This window comes from Austrofundulus limnaeus, unplaced genomic scaffold, assembly GCF_001266775.1.
Source record: "Austrofundulus limnaeus strain Quisiro unplaced genomic scaffold, Austrofundulus_limnaeus-1.0 Scaffold421, whole genome shotgun sequence".
NCBI classification, from domain to species: domain Eukaryota; kingdom Metazoa; phylum Chordata; class Actinopteri; order Cyprinodontiformes; family Rivulidae; genus Austrofundulus; species Austrofundulus limnaeus.
In genome coordinates, this window is record NW_013952823.1 from 456,524 (window position 1) to 458,091 (window position 1,568).

Sequence of the window (1,568 nt, forward strand, 5' to 3'; positions counted from 1 at the left end):
TCATGTTTTTGATCTGAGTTTGTTTTACAGAATGAAATGTCTGAATAAAAGTGCTCATCCAAGACTAGTGATTCCATACTTTTTTCCTAAGAATTGAGTGACTCCATATTCTCTCCCCTGTGCTTGGTCAATAAAAGTAATATTAACTGACTTCCACAATGTTTTCTCTTCATTTCTTTGAGTGTTCCTGAAAGTGTTCCTGAAAACCAACAATAATAAGGTCATTCCACTTTGGAATGACCTTATTATTATTGTATCATGCTTTTGATCTGAGTTTGTTTTATAGAATGAAATGTCTGAATGAGTGCTCATCCAAGACTGCTGATTCCATACTTTTTGCCAGGAGTTGTAGAAGTTGAGGAAAGTTTAGATGTGTGTTTGAGAGAAAACCATGGCTCCTGTAACAGTGAGCTGGGTGTGGGAGAAGACCAAACACCTGTAGTTTAAAGTAAAAAATGAAAAGAAAGTGAAAAATTTGTGGAAATAGAAAAAAAAAATTGTGTTTTTGCAAAATGTTATAAAGTTTATACAAAATTAAACTTTATAACTCATAAAATTAAAACTGTTAAAAGTCATGGCACACTATCACTGATCAGTGTGTTTTGATGCATTTTTTGTATGTTGAAGGAGGATCAAATCATGAAAAATGCACATCACTGTGTATAAACCTTAAGGATTGTTTTATCTCAGTAAATCTTCTGTGTTGTTGTTTTTGTTTTAATTTAAGGTGAACAATCCTCCTCATTTTCATTTGTACCTTTTGTGTATTTAAGGACAGGCAGTTCTTCTCAGTCCTCAGCCAGTGTCCCTGGGTCAGTGGCACAGAGTTGTGGCTGAGCGGAACAAACGGGCCGGCCACCTCAGGGTGGACCTGGGCCCAGTGGAGAGGAGAACATCCCCAGGAAAATCCCAGGGCCTAAACATCCACACCCTTATGTACCTGGGAGGAGTTCCCAACGTGGATATTCTGCCGAAACCTGCCAACGTCAGCAAAATGTTTGAGGGCTGCATAGGAGAGGTGACAGTTCTCTGCACCGAAGGAACAAAAGAAAAGTAAATGGATATTTTCCTACAAATCTCAAATTTCTCTTCACCTCTTCTGCAGGTTTCCATCAACAACAAGAAGCTGGATTTGTCCTACAGCTTTGTGGAGAGTAAATCAATTGACACATGTGTAGACATCAGTCCGTGTGACCGCCGGCCCTGCCTGAATGGGGGCGAATGCATGTCAAGTGCTGAGTATGAGTACCAGTGCCTCTGTAAGGATGGATTTGAAGGTTAGTTCTTCTATTTCTCAGATCTTCTCAGGATGTTCCCAGGATGTTCCTACCCCRCTCTGTGATGGCCATTGGGGTGGGGGTTCAGTTAGGGCCGGACCGTCTGGTGGGGTCCTTGGCTGCGGATGGATTCGGGGTCCTGGAAGGGTGCCGGTGGCTGTGGCTGTCGGTCTGTCTTCCCCGGGGTTGTTCAGGCTCTCGGATTGTGGCCCCTGGTTGCCATGGTTAGCCCACTGGCTGGGGTGGCTGCCGGGGTCTGGCTGGTGGTTGGCTGGGGGTGTGCGCTTGGCC

General features: G+C 43.7%; 1 protein-coding gene across 1 annotated transcript in view; it reads left to right on the plus strand.

Annotated features, from left to right (window-relative positions):
- hspg2 (heparan sulfate proteoglycan 2) overlaps positions 1-1,568 on the plus strand; it is a gene marked incomplete in the record, with an annotated part of 235,200 nt that overhangs the window by 216,351 nt on the left and 17,281 nt on the right. The window contains 2 exon segments of the mRNA XM_014024404.1: positions 774-1,018; positions 1,106-1,277. Of these exon segments, the coding sequence (XP_013879858.1) occupies positions 774-1,018; positions 1,106-1,277 (417 nt within the window).